General features: G+C 46.1%; 1 protein-coding gene across 8 annotated transcripts in view; it reads right to left on the bottom strand.

Annotated features, from left to right (window-relative positions):
- MTSS1 (MTSS I-BAR domain containing 1) overlaps window positions 1–16,194 on the bottom strand; it is a 246,656-nt gene that overhangs the window by 171,200 nt on the left and 59,262 nt on the right. For all 8 annotated transcript variants that reach the window (XM_040354946.1, XM_040354942.1, XM_040354947.1 and 5 more), the window contains exons 2-3: window positions 13,491–13,552; window positions 1,766–1,839 (exon numbers count right to left, since the gene is read on the bottom strand). In XM_040354946.1, coding sequence (XP_040210880.1) covers window positions 1,766–1,839; window positions 13,491–13,552 — 136 coding nt within the window. The remainder of the gene's footprint in view (window positions 1–1,765; window positions 1,840–13,490; window positions 13,553–16,194) is intronic.

Raw genomic sequence — 16,194 nt, forward strand, 5'->3', positions numbered from 1 at the left:
GTGAACAGAAACGCAAACTGATTTGCATATATGTGGACCCGGCCTCAAATCGGAGTTGATTTACTAAAACTAGAGGGTGCAGAATCTGGTGCAGCTCTGCATAGAAACCAATCAGCTTGCAACTTCAGCTTGTTCAATTAAAGTTTGCCGTAGATTGGCTTCTACGCAGATTTTGGCACATGAAAAATGGACATGCGACTCAAAAATGCACCAAAAAAACGCAAATTGTGGAGTGTTTTTACAGCCATTTCCATTCATTTCAATAGCAAGCTGCATTTTTCAAAACGCACCGCACCTGTAACACAGAGGTGTAAAAAGTCCCAAAAGTGCCAAGTTGTTTTTGTGAACAGACGCACTCAGTCTAAAGAGGTTGTAGCTGGATTCACGTAGGGCGGCGTATGTTTGAGCCGGCGTAGCGTATCGTATTTACGCTACGCCGCCGTCAGTTAGTTAGTTAGTTAGGCAAGTGCTGTATTCACAAAGCACTTGCGTCCTAAGTTACGGCGGCGTAGCGTAAATGTGCCGGGCTAAGCACGCTGAATTCAAATTGTGAAAAGGTGGGCGTGTTTTATGCAAATGAACCGTGACCTGACGTGAATGACGTTTTTTTACGAACGGCGCATGCGCCGTCCGTGGACATATCCCAGTGCGCATGCTCCAAATTACGCCACAAAGACTCATTGGTTTTGACGTGAACGTAAATTACGCCCAGCCCCATTCACGGACGACTTACGCAAACGACGTGGGAACGAGGCCCATACTTAACATTGGCTAGGCCAGCTTTTTGTTGGACTAACTTTACGCCTGAAAACGCATCTTTACTGCAATGGGCAAGCGTACGTTCGTGAATAGGCGTATCTCGCTGATTTACGCATTCTAGGCGTAAATCAGCGTTCACGCCCCTATCGGCCGGCCGAAATAGACAGCTAAGACACGACAGCGCAGGCCGTCGTATCTTAGCTAGATTTAAGTGCATCTCAATTTGAGAATACACTTAAATATACGACGGCGCAGATTCAGAGTTACGACGGCGTATCTACTGATACACCGGCTTAACTCTTTCTGAATCTAGCTAATAGTGTGTACTTGTCTCAATCCAGAGCACCAAGTTTCGGTTCACACTTGTGTGATGCGGGAACCCTGCGAATCCAATGCAAGTTCCCGCATAGCAATCGACTCGCACAGTAGTTCACACTGCACTATGCAAACTGCTGGGAGCGTCAATAGAAAAGTTAATGACACCCCCAAATCAGTTTGCATATCGCACTGCGAACTGTCCATTTGGACATGAATCGGATCAAAAAAAGGGCCCTGTGCAAAGTTTGGTCTGAATGCGATGCAAACAGCCTGTCATTGACAGCTTCGGCTCTGTTCCTGTGTTTAGGGGGGGTCCCTTCCCTCCAAACAGCTCTCACTGAGCTCTGCAGTGTGCAACTTCAGCTCCCTGTCCCCTGCTTTCTGAAAGCGCACACAAGCTGCATAAATGGACTGTGAATTGCTGTAGAGGAAGAGAAGACTGCAGATAAACAGGTACAACTTATGTGGGAGTATTCGTTTCACCTCTGTATCACTTGAGGATAGTCACTCCACTTTAAGCCGCATTTTAAGGAATATACATGAAAACGACATGACAGACCCCAGTGCAGTGATAACCCAAACCACCATGTAGTTATCCGTCATTCTCCATACAGAAGGCATTTGACTTGAGCTCTGCGGATGAAAAAGTGTTAACAGTAAAATTATGTGACAGCGATTGTCCGCTTACCCCGAGTGTTGGTTGCCATGTCAGCCACTTTCTGGAAGGCGTCCAGGAAGGCAGCAGCTGCCACCACAGTAGTCCTGCAGAAGAAGCAACAATGAGTTAGATTGCAACCTTTTCAATGGAGAATTTACTGCTCTTGTATGCAGGTGCAGCACAATAGCGGGCCAAAGTTTTATTTAGAAAAATTACACTGAATAAGGCAAAAAGCAAAAAAATTACCAACAGCTTGTGGCCGGTACCCCAAAAAAAAAATTCAAAATGGGTCACTTTAATTCCTATTACAAGGAACATTCTTTGTAATAGAAAAAAGCATGACAGGTCCTCTTAAATATGAGATCTGGGGTCAAAAAGACCTCACATCTCATATTTACACAAAAATGCAATAAAAAAAATTATAAAAAATGTTATTTAAAAAAAAAATGACTACAAAAAAAATGTGCCTTTAAGACGCATGGGCAGAAGTGACGTTTTGACGTCGCTTCCGCCCTTCTATGCTATGGAGATGGGTGGGGGCCATCTTGCCCTCACTCGTATCCATGGCAAGCAGCGTGAAGGACCCGATCACCTCCATCGCTGCTGACGGCTCCGGTAAGCGGCGGACGGCGCAGGAGCCCTCTCCGCCACCGATTATGGTGATCTCGTGGCAAATCCGCCGCAGAGACCACCATTATCGTTTACTGGACCGGCCACGGAAAAGATGAATATCTCGGTTATGGCAGCAGCTGCTGCCGTTACCGAAATATTCATCTTTAACCACTTAAGACCCGGACCTTTAGGCAGCTAAAAGGACCCGGCCAGTTTTTGCGATTCGGCACTGCGTCGCTTTAACTGACAAATGCGCGGTCGTGTGAAGTGGCTCCTAAACAAAATTGGGGGCCTTTTTTTCCCACAAATAGAGCTTTCTTTTTGTGGTATTTTATCACCTCTGCGGTTTTTATTTTTTGCGCTAAAAAACAAAAATAGAGCGACAATTTTGAAAAAAATTCAATATTTTTAACTTTTTGCAATAATAAATATCCCCCAAAAATATATAAAAAAAAACATTTTTTTTCCTCAGTTTAGGCCGATACGTATTCTACCTATTTTTGGTATAAAAAAAATAAAATAAAAAAAAAAAAAATAGCAATAAGCGTTTATCGATTGGTTTGGGCAAAACTTATAGCGTTTACAAAATAGGGGATAGTTTTATTGCATTTTTATTAATTTTTTTATTTTTTTATTTTTTACTACTTATGGCGGCGATCAGCAATTTTTTTCGTGACTGCGACATTATGGCGGACACTTGGGACAATGTTGACACATTTTTGGGACCATTATCATTTTCACAGCAAAAAATGCATTAAAAATGCATTGTTTATTGTGAAAATGACAATTGCAGTTTGGGAGTTAAAGCGGGGGTTCACCCGAAAAACACATTTTTAACATTAGATTGAGGCCAATTACGGGAAGCACAATCGGGTGTTTTTTTTTTTAAATCAATGCAGTACATACCGTTTTAGAGATAGATGTTCTCCGCCGCTTCCGGGTATGGTCTGCAGGACTGGGCGTTCCTATTTGATTGACAGCCTTCCGACCGTCGCATACAGCGCGCCACGAGTTGCCAAAAGTAGCCGAACGTCGGTGCGCAGGCGCAGTATAGAGCCGCACCGACGTTCGGCTTCTTTCGGCAACTGGTGACGCGATGTATGCGACGGTCGGAAAGCTGTCAATCAAATAGGAACACCCAGTGCCGAAGATCATACCCGGAAGCTACGGAGAACATCTATCTCAAAAACGGTAAGTACTACATCGATTTAAAAAAAAAAAAAAAACACCCGATTGTGCTTCCCGTAATTAGCCTCAATCTAATGTTAAAAAAAAAAAAAAAATGAACCCCCGCTTTAGCCACAAGGGGGCGTTGAAGGGGTTAAGTGTGACCTCATTTGTGTTTCTAACTGTAGGGGTGTGTGGCTGTAGGTGTGACGTCATCGATTGCGTTTCCCTATAAAAGGGAACACACGATCAATGACGGCGCCACAGTGAAGAACGGGGAAGCTGTGTTTACACACAGCTCTCTCCGTTCTTCAGCTGCGGGGACCGATCGCGGGACTCCAGCGGCGATCGGGTCCGCTGGTCCCAGAGCGTCGGACCGGGTCGCGGGCGCGCGCCTGCGACTGGGCACTTAAAGAGGACGTACCTGTACGTGCTTGTGCCCAGCCGTGCCATTCTGCCGACGTATATGTGCAGGAGGCGGTCCTTAAGTGGTTAAAGTGCCGACGTATATGTACGCAAGTCGGTCCTTAAGTGGTTAAAGTAAAGATCCACTTTAATCAATAGTAGTAGAGGTAGCATGGAATTACTGCATGCTTGGAGAGGTCTGTATCTTGGCCTAAGCATTAAAGTGCTCAGACATGAACAAAGTATATCCCTCTATAGTGTGCACTTGTCTCAATCCAGGGCACTAAGTGTCTTTTCGGTCTGCTGCTTCCTTCCTCTGCTATCAGCATGAATCACTTCGGACAAGTTTTTTTTTGTACAGCTCAGCTTGCATTGCTGGGCAGGTTTCTGAGTGGTGAGCGTGAACCCATCCGCTGCTGGCCAAGAGTCCCGAAGACTGGCACTCAGACAGTACCTGTCCAACCAATGTTGGACCGTTAACGGTTCATCCTGCCGTTCTGTTTTTAAGGTGGTTGTAAACCTCAGACATGAAATATGAACAAAGTATATCCCTCTATAGTGTGTACGTGTCTAAATCCAGAGCACCAAGTGTCATTTCTCTCTGGTGCTTCCTTCCTCTGCAATCAGCATGAGTCACTGCTGAAAAAGTTTTCCTGACATCAAGTGAAAAAAAGTGACAGTGAAAGGGGCTCACACACAGCCTATGATTGACAGCCTCAGCTCTGTTCCTGTGTGCTGTGTGAAAGGGTGCATTTTTCTTCCCTCCAATTTGCTCTGAGCTCTCCTCGCCAAGATCTACAGGATGCAACTTTAGCTCTCTGCCCCCCGTTTCTATAAGCTTTTTAAATCCTGAACTCTGAAAAGAGGTAGAGAAGACTGCAGATAGATAGGTACAACTTATGTAGGAGTATTTGCTTCATCTCTGTGTATTGCACAAGGCCAATCACTTCACTGGGTACACAGAACCAATTTTAAACAGTTTTTTTAGTTTGTGGTTCTCCAATACATTTAGGGCTCTTTCACACGGGGCGGATCAGTAATGATCCGCCTCCGTGTGTCCGTAAGCTCAGTGGGGATCGCTCCGTGGATCCCCGCTGAGCCGGCGGCTGACAGGGCGGTCCCCGCACACTGTGCAGGGACCGCCCTGTTTTTTCTCCGCTCTCCCCTATGGGTGGATCGGATGAACACGGACCGTGTGTCCGTGTTCATCCGATCCGCAGACGAAAGAAAAAATAGGACATTCTTCCGTCTGCAAAATCGGATCTTTGCGGAGGCGAGTGATTATGAATACGGTGTCAGCGGATGTTTATCCGCTGACACCCGCAATCACATAGGGACCCATGTATGTCCCTTTTTCATCCACAAACGGATGGATGAAAAAGCGGACACGTCTGAAAGGGCATTAAAAGTGGATGTAAACCCGATTCATGAAATTTGAGCTGGGCACATATATCTGCAGTATTTTGTCATCTCATTTCAATGAGCCAAGTCTTATAGCTCTCTTCTGAACAGTTCCTCTGTTATCAGCCTGAGAACTCCGGACATATTTTTGGGCTTTTTAGACAAAGGCAGCCAGAATCTTTTGTCAGAGGAGGTTGCTAAAATAGATTAGCAGAGAGCTGCTCCAATTACAAAACAGCTCTGAGAGTCTCTGCCTATGAGGAGAGGGGGTGTGTGCCTTTCCTCCAATCAGCAATGTTAGCTATCTTGGCTGTATGCCCAGGCATCACAACCAGGAAGAGAAAATCTCCTAACACAATCTCAACTTCCTAAACAGTATATAATGTGAAGACAGCAGATATACATGTAAAAATTATGTAGGGAGATTTGGTTCATCCCTGTGTATCATCTCAGACTGTTCACTTCACTGGGTGTATGGAGGGTTTACATCCACTAGAACTAAAGGCAAAACGTTACCACTTTTGATAGAGTGGAGATGGATTAGAACATTTGTCAGTTCTTATTGCTGTCTCTGTTCCCGATATGGAGATTCACCCTCTCTGTTTGTCAGGCCCGTCGCTACAGGACAGGCAAAACAAACAATTGCTTGGGGCCCCCAACTTCCCCTTCCCAGGCTGTAGCGTGGCCTGAGCTCCTCTTCTTTCCTCTTGTCAGTCTGGCCGAGTACCGTGCGGTACAGGAGATTCAGTGTCCTGTTCCCGGCCGGACTGACAGGAAGTGCACACTGAGTGCCCACTTCCTTTCAGTCCGGGCGGGAACAGGAAACTGAATCTCCTGTACCGCACGGGACCCGGCCGGTGTTCTGCCGAATAAGTTCCGCCCGGCGGATACGGACCCCCCTTGTACTGCGCATGCGCGGCACAGAGTCTCCGAAAATACGGCAGGACACCTGACTGACAGGAGGAAGAGGAGCTCGGCCACGCTACAGCCTACAGGTAAAAAGGGGAGGCGAGAATGGAAAAACATGGGGGGGGGGGGGGGGAGTAAAAATAATGTGAGAATGACCACAGTGATAATGGATCAACAACTCATAATAAATGAATGTGACAATCATTTATTATGATGCCGCGCTATATAAGTTTTTCATACACACACACAAGTACATGATAACACAAACGAAAGTTGTAACAAGTGATGCTATATGGTGATAGTAAGAGTCTCTTCAGTGACTGTGAATAGAAAGAAGAGAGCTCACTGGCACAGCCAGGTGGATAGAAAGTGATCACAAAATGATAAAATATGAATAAGAGCAATGTGGGAAGCATAAAGATGCTGGCATCTTTATGCTTCCCACATTGCTTTTATTGTGCGTGCGGGGGGGGCCTCCATGTCCATTTTGCTTGGGGCCCCCTAATTCCTTCAAACGGCCCTTCTGTTTGTCCTGCTTACCATCATCATTGGTGGGGGGAGGGAATCTTCCAATGGGGACACTAGTTCTGGTGACCTGGGGGAGTTCTTTCAATTTGTAGGGATTTCCCATCACTTCCAGTTTGGCTATGGGACAGAAAGTGAAGGGAAATTTCCGCAATAGGACACAGATGGAGAAGAAGAAAAAAAAAAAAATCTGATGGGGGTTATAACCCTCCCCTACGCTATCCAAATTGAAAAAAAGTTTTGTCTTGAGTTCTACTCTACGTTCTGCTATGGACACTAAAGGTTACATTTTTTTTAAAATAACAAAACATATCATACTTACCTCCACCGTGCAGTTCATTTTGCACAGAGTGGCCCCGAACATCCTCCTTTGGGGTCCCACGGCGACTGTCTCGGCTCCTCCCCGCAAGTGCTAACCCCCTTTGGGAAGCTCTCTCCCAAGGGGTTACCTTGTGCATAGCCGCCGAGTTTATGACTCTGCCCCGCCCCCCCGGCAGCCGCGTCACTGGATTTGATTGACAGCAGTGGGAGCCAATGGCTGCGCTGCTATCAATCTATCCAATGAGGAGCCGATCAGCCATGGAGAGAACAACATGGGATCACGCCCACAGAGATACGGGGCTCAGGTAAGTAAAATGGGGGCTCGGAGGGGCCGGAGAGTGCAAGGTGTTTTTTCACCTTCATGCATAGGATGCATGAAGGTGAAAAAACACAATGGTTTACAACCCCTTTAAGGAAAGGTCAGAAATGGCTGTTCCCAAGCATTCCACATGGCAGGTATCCTTTAGGAGCACCATGTACTCCGGCATTTACAGTGATGAACCCAAGCCCAGCACATCGCTAGAAGCAAATGTAATGGAACCATCCCCTGCGGGCTTCACCACCTGCTCATAGAGCCTTCCTAAAATGCTACTTGCCTGGCTGCCCATGCACACCCTCTCTCAGTTCTGTACTGAACAAGCATACAAATAAGGACTTTTTTTGGTCAGTGGCTCAGGACAACAACCAGACATCTTGTATTCTCAGCTGCAGGACTGACCCTCCCCATTCCACTAAATTCTAATAGTTACCATTGGCATTCTGTAACCAAGAGCCCCAGTATGTTCAGAGGAATCCATCGATTGAAATCATCCTAACCTGACTGTACCAGCAATCCACATTCCACTTCATAGAAGGTGGACTGCTTTAAAAAAAAAAAAAAAAAAAAATTATATATATATAAATTTATAAAAAAAAATTATTACCGGCCTTATCCCCTTCATACAAATCACACCAAGAAACCCATTTTTACCAGACAAGCTGGTAAAATATTGGCCAGGTGGCAATCCTAAGCTTGGCGCAGCTTTAAAGCTGAAGTTTAATCTGCTTAAGTTTTGCCTTCCCTGCTTCTTCCATTACCCATCTCATCAACACGCTAATTACATTTTTATATTAAATCTTTCTATTACATAACTTGTCATCACCGAGTCTGTGCAATGCAGACTAGTCATGACTGGAGGAAGAGACCAGAAGGGTGCTGTACATACCTTCCTGAAACCAGCACAGCACCCATCTAAAAACTCCTCAGCCCTCATACAATCAATGGCTCTTGGGAAAAGTTATGCAAATATTAAAAAGCCTTGATGGGGGGGCATTGTTTCCCACCGATAATTAATATGTTAATGTAAGAGGTATTTTTCCCTCTGAACACCAATGTAAGCAGGGCCGCCATCAGGGGGGTACAGGCATTACACCTGTAAGGGGCCTGGTGACCCCCTTCCGTTTTTTTTTTAATTACACTTCCCCCCCCCCCCCCATCAGCACCCCCCCTTCTCTGCCCCAGGGGGGCCCTGCCTAAGGCTGTGTAAGGGGCCCCAAAATGTGTAATGGCTGCCCTGAATGTAAGGAACATTCTTCCCACCGACCATCAATATAATGAATATTCTTCCCACTGACCACCAATGTAAGAGGCATTTTGGCCACTGACCACCACACTAATGAACCATGAGCTGCTGGTACAACAATTATTGTTGAGGGTTCCCCTGAGACCTGAATGTTATTTTAAGGGTTCCTCCATGTTAAAAAGGTTGAGAAAAGTTGCACTAGACCAGGCTTTCCTCAACCTTTTTACCCCACAGGAATCCCTGAAATAATTTCCAGTTCTCAGGGAGGCCTTACAAAGCCAATTAAAATTTAAGGTCAAGGCCATTAATGGTTAGGAGGAAGAATGCAACGCAACCCTTGCAGTTGTCCTGATACTATGAAGGCACCACCAAATAGAAAGACAGACAATCAACCACAGCTCAAGGAACCCCTAGCAACCTCTGGAAGAACCCAGGCATTGGCCCCAATACTATGAAGGCACCTGCAAATGGGAGGCCAATCAACCACAGCTCAAGGAACCTCTGGAAGAACCCAGGCATTAGTCCTTATACTATGAAGGTAGCATCAAATGGGAGATCAATCGACCACAGCTCAAGGAACCCCTAGAAACCTCAAGAAGAATCCTGGCATTAGTTCTGATACTATGAAGGCACCATCAAATGGGAGGTCAATCAACCAAAGCTCAAGGAACCTCTAGCAACCTTGAGAGGAACCCTGGCATTGGCCCTAATACTATGAAGGGACCATCAAATGGGAGGTCAACCAACCACAGCTCAAGGAATCTCTGGGGGAACCCAGGTATTAGTCATTATACTATGAAGGTACCATCAATGGGAGGTCAATCAACCACAGCTCAAGGAACCCCTAGCAACCTCTGGAGGAACCCAGGCATTAGTGCTTATACTATCAAGGTACCATCAAATGGGGGGTTAATCAACCACAGCTCACGGAACCTCTAGCAGCCTCAAGAGGAACCCTGGCATTGGTCCTGATACTATAATGGCACCATCAAATGGGAGGTCAATCAACCACAGCTCAAGGAACCTCTGGAGGAACCCAGGTATTAGTGCTTATACTATGAAGGTACCATCAAATGGGGGGTTAATCAACCACAGCTCACGGAACCTCTAGCAGCCTCAAGAGGAACCCTGGCATTGTTCCTGATACTATGAAGGCACCATCAAATGGGAGGTCAACCAACCACAGCTCAAGGAACCCCTAGAAACCTCAAGAAGAACCCTGGCATTAGTCCTGATATTATGAAGGCACCATCAAATGGGAGGTCAATCAACCACAGCTCAAGGAACCTCTAGCAGCCTTGAGAGGAACCCTGGCATTGGCCCTAATACTATGAAGGGACCTGCAAATGGAAGGTCGATCAACCACAGATCAAGGAACCTCTGGAGGAACCCAGGTATTAGTCATTATACTATGAAGGTACCATCAATGGGAGGGTCAATCAACCACAGCTCAAGGAACCCCTAGCAACCTCAAGAGGAACCCTGGCATTGGTCCTGATACTATTAGGGCACCATCAAATGGGAGGTCAATCAACCACATCTCAAGAAACCTCTAGCAACCTCGAGAGGAACCCTGGCTGAGAAAGGTTGCAGTAGACAGTAGGCTACATGATGTCAGGGAAGGATAAGAACCCTCTATATACAGAATAAATGATTGCAGAATTATTCTATGCTCTACAAATAAAGAAAAGATATTGAAGAATCCTGCCCTCTACTCTACAGAGGACTTCTAATACTCGGGAAAAAAAACACAAGTCAAAAGCATTCGTCTCGTCACGAAGCCTTCCTTAACAATAACTCTGCAGGAGCCGATTCTCTTTGTTGTCCCCAAACAGAAGTACATCAGCCTCGGTGCGCACACAGGAAATTGGCGGCTCTATCTAGGTAGCCTTTGCTCACTTCGCTCTTTCTTAGTTGAAGCCAGCCTGCGCTACCCAGCTCTTGTGTTGCTATGGCAACAGATCCATCTCTTGGAAGCTGAGGAATAGCCGTACAGAGCGGACTGCGCATGAAAGACGTCAGCTCTCTCTCCCCCCTCCCCCTCCGCCTCACTGCAACCCAGTTTCAGAAAGCATTGACTGGGATTTTCATTGACAAATTGTCACGGCTCTCCGGTGAAATCAGACTTAAAGTGAAATCGCACTATGCGCATAATGGACAAAAAATAAAATAAAAAAAATTCTTAGTGTCGGGACCAATGCCTCGCTGGAGGGGATAAACCTTCTATTCCATGTGTTTATTTAGGACATTTCTATACACATACAATGCATAGGATGATTCTTATTTGCAACATTCTCCCTGTGCGTTTAACGGTGTTCAGTGTAGCAAAAATAGAATGTTGCGTGTCCATAGCCAGATTACATACTATGGCCCGGATTCACAAAGCGCCGACAACGTATCTCGAGATACGCCGCGTAAGTGTAAATATGCGCCGTCGTATCTGTGCGCCGTGCCCACAAAACTAGATACGCCTGAAAATAGGCTTCCTACGACCGACGTAACTTGCCTACGCCGTCGTATCGTGGGCGCATATTTACGCCAGGCGCATTTGCCGCTCCCATAGATTTTCTATGCACATATGCATAAGGGAGATACGCCAATTCACAAACGTAGTTGCGCATAATATACGCGGTTTGCATAAGTCGTACGTCCGGCGTAAAGTTATTCCCATATAGGAGGCGCAACTCATGCAAAGGTATGGAACAGGGAACACAAGCCGTCGTATCTTTTGTAATTTACGTTGTACGTGAATATGACTAGGCGTAGGTTACGTTCACGTCGTAGGCAGCGATTCAGCGTATCTTAGGCAGTTGTTCCGACGTGATTCTGAGCATGCGCACTGGGATGCGGACATGGGACGGCGCATGCGCCGTTCATTTTAAGTACTTCTATGGCGCTTGGCCCATCATTTGCATGGGGTCACGCCTCATTAGCATGGCTCACGCCCACTTCCACCTACACTGGCTTACGCCGAGGAAACGAGCGAGTGGGAGCAAGTGCTTTGTGAATCCAGTGCTTGTTTTTGTGCGCTGCGCCTGCGTAGCGTAAAAGAGATACGCTACGGCGGCATAAATATGCGCCAATGTATGTGAATCCGGGCCTATGAACGCATCTAGTTGCAAAGATATGTATATACATAAAATGTTTTTTTTTTTTATAATTCAAGGGCTGATCCAATGGGGTGGTACCTGAACAAGAGCATCAACTATTCGCCCGATTACCTTTAAACCCCGTACACACGATCGGATTTTCCGTCGGAAAAACCTTGGATGGTTTTTCCGACAGAATGTCGCTCAAGCTTGGCTTGCATACACACGGTCACACAAAAGCTCTCTGAACTTTTGACCGTCACGAACGCGGTGACGTACTACACTACAGCGAGCTGAGAAAATTAAGTTTAATGCTTCCGAACATGCGAAACATTGTTTCCCAAGCACGCGTCGGAAATGCTACAGATGATCGGATTTTCCGATAGGAATTTTTCCCGTCGGAAAATTTGAGAACCAGCTCTCGATCTTTTGTTGGCAAAAATTCCGACAGCAAAAGTCCGATGGAGCCTAGACAGTGTCTAGGCTCCATCGGACTTTTGCTGTCGGAATTTTTGCCAACAAAAGATCGAGAGCTGGTTCTCAAATTTTCCGACGGGAAAAATTCCTATTGGAAAATCCGATCATCTGTAGCATTTCCGACGCGTGTTCGGGAAACAATGTTTCGCATGTTCGGAAGCATTAAACTTAATTTGGCTCTTGGAATTGACAAATGCAGCAATTTAGAAATAATATGAAAGGTTTAGCACTGGGAAACACTTTTTGATGGTTAACAAGTGCATTTTATGTACAACTATATAGATCAGACCAAAATGAGGGACAAATGAGGGACAAATGAGGAGGGAAGAGGGACAGAGGGACATTGTTCCAATGTGAGCTTTTGAACGGAAATTCCAACCGTGTCTAAGCTGCAGGCATCACCCCGATACCGCGCTTTAGAGCGAACGGTCAGCTAGCTTGCGAGAACTTTCAGGTCCCAGATAAAGTGGAGAATCAAATTCTGTAGGAGGCAAAGAACAAAGGGGGGCATTGGCACTGGTAACACGTGTCATAATATTAGTATTTTTAAACAGCCCTTGGACTACAGAATAAAAATAATATCAATTTAAAACTGTTTTGTATGGTCATACAAATATTTGAAATAAAATCTTTATTTTTTGGGCAATAACATGGTGTGGGTGGATTTCTGACAGTCACATGCTGTGTCAAGCCCCTCCAGCCTGTGTCTTAGAATAAGAGGGAGGTGAAGAATCAATCAATCAATCTACAACGTAATATCCCACACTTGTTGGGTTTAGCTGGAGGAGGAGAGAGGGAGTGGGCTTTCATTTACCACTGTGTATATTGCCCACATGTGTGACTCTATAGCAGGGATATACAATTAGCGGACCTCCAGATGTTGGAAAACTACAAGTCCCATCATGACTCTGCCTCTGGGTATCATGCTTGTGGCTGTCAGGGTCTTGCTATGCATCATGGGACTTGTAGTTCTGAAACAGCTGGAGGTCCGCTAATTGCATTTCCCTGCTCTATAGTCACATGGGCTGCTCAGGTGTGATAGGGAGGAAATGCTCAGCATAGAAACGCACTGAAAACTGAGCATGTGCAGATCTGCCAACACTGCTCTGCAAAATCCCTAGCTGAACTGGGGACATGGACATAAGGGGGAGATAGAGAGCAGCAGGATCAACTGGGTTTAATACAGAAAACAAATTTCATAGTGACTGAGTATGAACAGCATGCAATACACCATTTATTGATCGTTTTTTATGATGTGGGTTTAGTGACACTTTAAACATCACTCACCGGAGCTGAGACTGCAATTTTCCTGCTTTGTTGATGAAATCTTCCCACACGGGATAACTTGCCTGCAAAAAGGTAAAAACAAATCCAGTATTACAAAGGGTTCCTATTACCAATATTCCATGGTATATACAAGCGCAACATTTGGAGGTCCTCTGATGAAGCCTCTGAACCTTCCATAGGGCTGCGAGTTTTATTACTTTTATTTATTGGAGAAAGAAGGAAACAATATAAGACAATATACAGAGGACTGAAAATCTTATTTACAGCGGCACTAATACCTATTCACCAACACTGGTTCCAACTAACAAGACGATATTATGAATAGGCGCCAAAATCCTTTAGTCATCTTATTGTACAGATGGAGATGGATTACCAAAATCTGAAACATTTATTCACTTTTTCCAAGTCCATTATACACTTCAGGCAAAAACTTAAAAAAAAAAAAAAAAAGTTTTGCAATGCATACAAGCTCGGCACAGCTGCAGCTGTTGACTTTTAATATTAGGAGTAGGACACTTACCTGTCCTGGAGTCCAGCGCCGTCGGCAGCAGAGGATGAGCGATCGCTCGTCACTCTACTGCCCCCACCACCATCCTCTGTGAGGGAACCAGGAAGTGAAGCGCTCCGGCTTCACTGCCCGGTTCCCTACGGCGAATGCGCGAGTCATGTGCGCCATGCTCACTGGTGCCCGCTGTGTTCTGGGAGCTGTGTGTTTCCCAGAACACAACAGGGGGGACAGGATCTGACGTCCTGCCCGCAGTCTACCCGCAGACTGTGTGGCCGGAAGTGGGTGCAAATACTTTTCTTTAGAGAGGTATCTGCACCCCCCTCCCCCCTGAAAGGTGTCAAATGTGACACCAGAGGAGGGGAGGATTCCGATGAACGGAAGTTCCACTTTAGGGTGGAGCTCTGCTTTAATATAGGACAATATGTATTATGCTATATATTTTTGGTAAAAAAAAAAAATCCCAATATTCGTATATTGATTGGTGAAAATTTTACAAACTATGGGATAGATTTATGGATTTTTTTTTACTAGTAATGTCGGCAATCAGCGACTTCTAGCAGGACTGCAACATTGTGGCGGACAAAATCGGACACCGGCACTTTTTAGAGACCAGTGACACAAATACAGTGATCAGTGCTAAAAATATGCACTGTCACTGCATGATGACACCGGTAGGGAAGGGGTTAACATCAGAGGCGATCAACAGGTTCAAAGTGTTCCTAGGGAGTGCTATGGGAAGGCAGAGATCCGTGTTCCTGCTTTGTAGGAATACAGGACTACAACCTTCACTTCTCACAGAACAGCAATCTGCCTTTTTTACATAGGCACACCACTGTTCTTCCTGTGTCCTGACTGATTAGCGTGCCCGATGGACATCGTGCCCGCCAGACCTGCTGATTGGACACCGTGGCAGCCAATCAAGCCAGAAGCGGGTCGCCGGTGGTGCACGTGAATGCCCTAGGCCCGGAAGTGCAGGACCACGTACATGTACGTGATCCTGCCCAGAGGAGCCGCCTTGAACACGCCAGACATGAGAGCACAGTGTGGTCAGTTCTCTAGCTGTCTCCAATGATAAGACTTGTCTTGACACACCCTACCCTGCACGGCCATTCACTGGGAAATTCAGTGCGCTGCCGTTTCTCCTCCCTCAGCTCATTATGCAGCCGAGAGCAGAGATTATGTGACAACTTATAAAAAAAAGGGGGAAGACAACAGATGCTTTCCCCGACTTGTTCATTCCCCGACTTAGTTGGGGTAGGCGGTACACTTTGGTGGGGGTGAGTCAGCCACGCCCTTTGACCTCTGGGAACCCGCCTTCTGACCTTTGGGGGAGGTCCCTGTTCTGAGTCCTAGTCATATTCTTCAATGGGAAACCCTAACCTAACCCTAAGTGCATTTAGAATGATTTTTTATATCTGTACACAAATGTTCTGCGTGAACAGTTGCAAGAACATGGAGGAGACAGTTAGCCCCCTGATGGACCACAGTGTGTGAGCTATGGAGTACCCCAGGGCCTACCGGGATAAGTGACTCAAGCATCACAAAGAGCTGTGGGCACCTGCATATGTCACTGTCTGACATCAGGAGCCGGGTGTCTCTTCCTGGTTCTCGCAGCCTGCCCACCCTGATGATGTGCATGAACCACGCCATGTCATCAGTGAGCCGGCTGAAAGAACCAGGAAGAGACAGCTGGCTCCCTGATGAAGGACCATGGTGCATGAGCTATGGAGTACCCCAGGGCCTACCGGGATAAGTGACTCAAGCATCACAAAGAGCTGTGGGCACCTGCATATGTCACTGTCTGACATCAGGAGCCGGGTGTCTCTTCCTGGTTCTCGCAGCCTGCCCACCCTGATGATGAACCACGCCATGTCATCAGTGGGGCCGGCTGAAAGAACCAGGAAGAGGGAGCTCTTAACCCCTGATGATGTACCATATAGCATAGGGCCTCCTGGGATACATGACGCACGTATCGCAGAAGGCTGCAGGCGACTGAATACGTCATTTTCGAAAAGGAGAGAATCCAAGAAGTGCAAGGATGTGTTGTTCAAAAAGGTATTTTTTTTTTTTTTTAAATTACAGATTGGGTGTCAAGCTTGGCGTTTCTACTGTAAAGAAAAATATTTTTTCGGCGGAACAGGTGCAAAAAAAAAAAAAAAAACACACGCCCGTCTTGCCCTCACATGCAGCTACTCC

This window comes from Rana temporaria, chromosome 5, assembly GCF_905171775.1.
Source record: "Rana temporaria chromosome 5, aRanTem1.1, whole genome shotgun sequence".
In the NCBI taxonomy this organism is placed as follows: Eukaryota; Metazoa; Chordata; class Amphibia; order Anura; family Ranidae; genus Rana; species Rana temporaria.